Source organism: Taudactylus pleione, unplaced genomic scaffold (genome assembly GCF_031769625.1).
Source record: "Taudactylus pleione unplaced genomic scaffold, aTauple2 ptg000077l, whole genome shotgun sequence".
NCBI lineage: Eukaryota > Metazoa > Chordata > Amphibia > Anura > Myobatrachidae > Taudactylus > Taudactylus pleione.
In genome coordinates, this window is record NW_028284479.1 from 4,496,216 (window position 1) to 4,499,903 (window position 3,688).

The 3,688-nt window shown below is 44.2% G+C and overlaps 1 protein-coding gene across 1 annotated transcript; it reads left to right on the top strand.

Moving 5' to 3' along the window:
* The first annotated feature begins 1,921 nt into the window (after positions 1-1,921).
* On the top strand, positions 1,922-2,668 carry LOC148532441 (paraneoplastic antigen Ma3 homolog). The gene has a single exon (XM_088467827.1). It carries the CDS (start codon positions 1,922-1,924, stop codon positions 2,666-2,668), a length of 747 nt encoding a protein of 248 aa, XP_088323953.1.
* The last annotated feature ends 1,020 nt before the right edge of the window (positions 2,669-3,688 follow it).

Sequence of the window (3,688 nt, forward strand, 5' to 3'; positions counted from 1 at the left end):
GTTCCCCCCTTGTGTGCCCGCATCGCACTGACCTGCAGGAGCCGGCGCTCTGGTCAGTGGATAGCGGGGCCAGTGAGGGGCATCTGCGGTGGAGCTGAGGACCGCCGCTACTACCGCTGGTGGTAGGCGGGTGTAGGTCCGGCTCCTGAAGACGGGGGAGTGTCAGCGAGGACCTCCCATCGCTGTTGGCCGCACAGGAGACGGGGCAGAGGAAGCTGTCATAGCGGCTACTGGCCAGTAATAGGAGATCGGCCAGCCGCCAATCAAAGCCGGGGGCGGAGCTCTGACGTGTCTAATGAGCAGCAGCAGCAGTAGCAGCCTGTCAGAGTCACAGCTGTGCAGGAGAGGCCAGCCTTAGTTCAAGCAGCGCTGAGAAGGATGTGAGTAGAACAAGATTACATACTCACTAGAAATAACTACAGCAGTGCATTGGGACATAATAACCCTGAGGAGTAGAATACTCTGGTATATTTATTAAGCCCCTCAGATACTATATATTATAATAAGGGGCATACTCATTTATTCAGGCTATCGCTATCCCTATGCCGGATTATCAGGAGGGAAGGCATCTACATAGGGAACAGCTTATAGTCGCTGAACGATAGGGAGAACTATCTTTATGAGTACAGCTGCTGGGACTATAATCCTTATGGAAGCAGCTTCTAAAGCATTCAACCTAGCATCAAGGGTGTGCCCAAGCCAGGATTTAACATTTTATCTTGGCAGCCTATAAACATTGTAGTACTTATATAGCACATTGCCATCTGCTTTGGCTCTGCACCATAACCACAGGAGGAGGGTTTCTGTTACAGGAAAGGAGTTTAATACCACGTGTTCTTATACCAGTTTACTTGGAACACATATAAATATATTTACATCCGAGACTTTACACAAAGGCACAGGAGGAGAACCGAGACTTTTAATATATTCCAAATTATCATATCATTAAATAAAAAGGGACGTATAAAGGACAGACTTTATCTACAAGGTACTACTGGGTATGAAAATAGTACTGGACTCTATATATGTATTGGTGGATAGCTAATGTCACAACCATCTATATAATTTTGCATTATAAATGAATACCATCTGTGTAAGCTATATGAATACATATAAAAGTGTTCTAAAAGGAAATAACTGTCCTTGTTGAGTAACATTTACCTTGTGTATCACTCGGAGAGCCGTGGAATAGTGAACATCTGTCAAAGAAGAACAGAGTAAAGGTGGTAAATGATATAAGAAATAAATGTGATATATAACTTATGCTTATTGAATGACTGTACACCCACACTATAGTTCATATTAATAAGTGTATTACACCAAAGAGTTAATTAGGTTTTCCCAGACAACCTGTAATCATCTGGGTGGAGGCACATTTATCGTAGGGGACCATATACCATACCCCTGTCAGTAACTTAAGGGTTACATTTGGAGGCGCACTGCTGAGATGCGAGTTATAAACTCAGGTGCAGGGCAGATGCAGATTTAGCTTATTAGCCAATATGGCTCAATTTGTGAGAAAGGGGGCCTGGGAAGGCAGGTGGATGGAGTTGCTCCAGAGAGGAGTTGAGTATTATATGGGGATCTTACAGACCCTATAGAGATAAGGGATGAAGATGCAGGGTGAAGAATTTGAGTAGATGATGTCCAATCCTGTACCAGCAGAGCACCCTCTGTGGTTACAGGTGAGGACAAGGGACTAATCCTCAGAGAGATAGAGAATGTAGTAGAGGAGATATGGGGACCGGCTATACTAGCATGATATAGGAGATTAAGAGTTTTTTCTGGTATACAACCAGTACCTGCTGGGGAAGAACAATATGATGCATGGAAAGAGGCGGCTGTGCAACAGACTGAAGAGTGGAAATGCCCTGATCACATAAAAATACAAACGGTAGTTGAAAGCTTGAGGGGACCTGCCATGGGGGTCATTCAAGCCGCTAGGAGGAGCAATCCTGATGCCACTCTAGAAATCTATTTCGAAGCATTAGACTATGCATACGGGACACTGGAAGATGTAGGTGATCTAACCTCAAGGCTCCATCACACATTCCAGGAGCCAAGAGAGAAATTGAGCACATACTTGTTTAGATTGGACAAGCTTTTGTATAAAATAGTGGAGAAAGATGGAATAAAAAAAGAAGAGGTTGATGAGAGTAGAATGAGGCAGTTACTGAGGGGTGCTCTAACATCAGACCCTGTAGCCCAAAAACTTAGATATTCGGAAGTACGGAAACCACCCCCGACTTTTAATGAATTAATGAAAGACGTTAAGCTGGAGGAAACAATGATAGAATTGCGAGAAAACACTGTAAAAAAAGTAAAAGTGGTAGTACCCGCCGTAGAAACCCCGTCCTTTGAGTCAAAAATACTTAAAATGATGGAAGAACAGAATGAAAAAATAGATAGGTTCATAGCCTCACAAAGTGCCAATTCAACCCGACGAGGGGTGAACACTCCTATCACTTCAAGTAGAGGAATGGGCCGAGGAGTCCGGCCTATAAATAGGGGGTGCTATAGATGCGGAAGAAGGGGACATTTATCATATGAATGCCCCCAAAATATTGTACACAATGAAAATTTTCATCCAAATCCTGAACAGGGCAGAGATCTCAGGGAGCTGGGAAACGGACGGGGGAGGTCTGTGACCCCCTCACAGGCCCCCTAGAAATTAGTACATGCGCTATGGGGAACACTTGGTGGAATGGCGTTCTACCTGAAGGCTTAGTAGGACCCACCCCAATTGTGTCTGCAAAGGTAAATGTATTATTAGACAGTGGCTCCCAGGTGTCTATAATTTTTGAATCATGGTATCGGGAACATATGTTTGAAATCCCCATCAAGCCTTTAACTGGACTAGTAATTTGGGGTTTAAGTACAGAGAAATACCCTTATCTGGGGTATGTCCATGTAATATTGGAAGTGACCAGTGCTGATGGCAAAGAGGTTCAGATACCGTTTATTGCCCTAATATGCCCGGAAATCCCAGGAGGGAGAAGTGAATTTCCTATTATAATTGGAACCAACACCAACTTATATAACAGGCTTGCTGAATGGTGTCAAGAAAATGAGGCAACACCTTCAGTTAATACATGGAATGTGCAGACAGGGATGGGAGGTGTAGAGTGTGATGAACAGAGTGGGTTTACTGAGTGCTTCCGCCATAGCGACATTTCCCTCTCAGATATGGAATACTTAATATGTGAGTTAGAAAGAAGGAGATCAGTTTTCTCTCTAGGGGAATGGGACTTGGGAATAGCAAAAGGGGCAGAACATCAAATCAAGTTGACGGATGAAACACCGTTCCGAGAACGTTCCCGGCGAATTCCACCTGCAGATTTTGATGACGTCAGAATTCATTTAAAGGGGTTACTAGAGAATCAAATAATAATAGAGTCCCGCAGCCCATATGCGTCTCCGATAGTGATTGCACGAAAGAAAAATGGTGATGTACGCATGTGCGTAGACTACAGGACGTTGAATCAGAGGACTGTGCCAGACCAATATGTGGTGCCACGAATTGATGAAGTCTTAGATTGCTTACAAGGGAGTACTTGGTTCTCTGTATTGGACCTCCGAAGTGGGTTCTACCAAATACCCATGTGCCCAAAAGATCGGGAGAAAACCGCGTTTATATGCCCCTTGGGTTTCTTTGAATTCTTAATGATGCCCCAGGGTATCAAGGGGG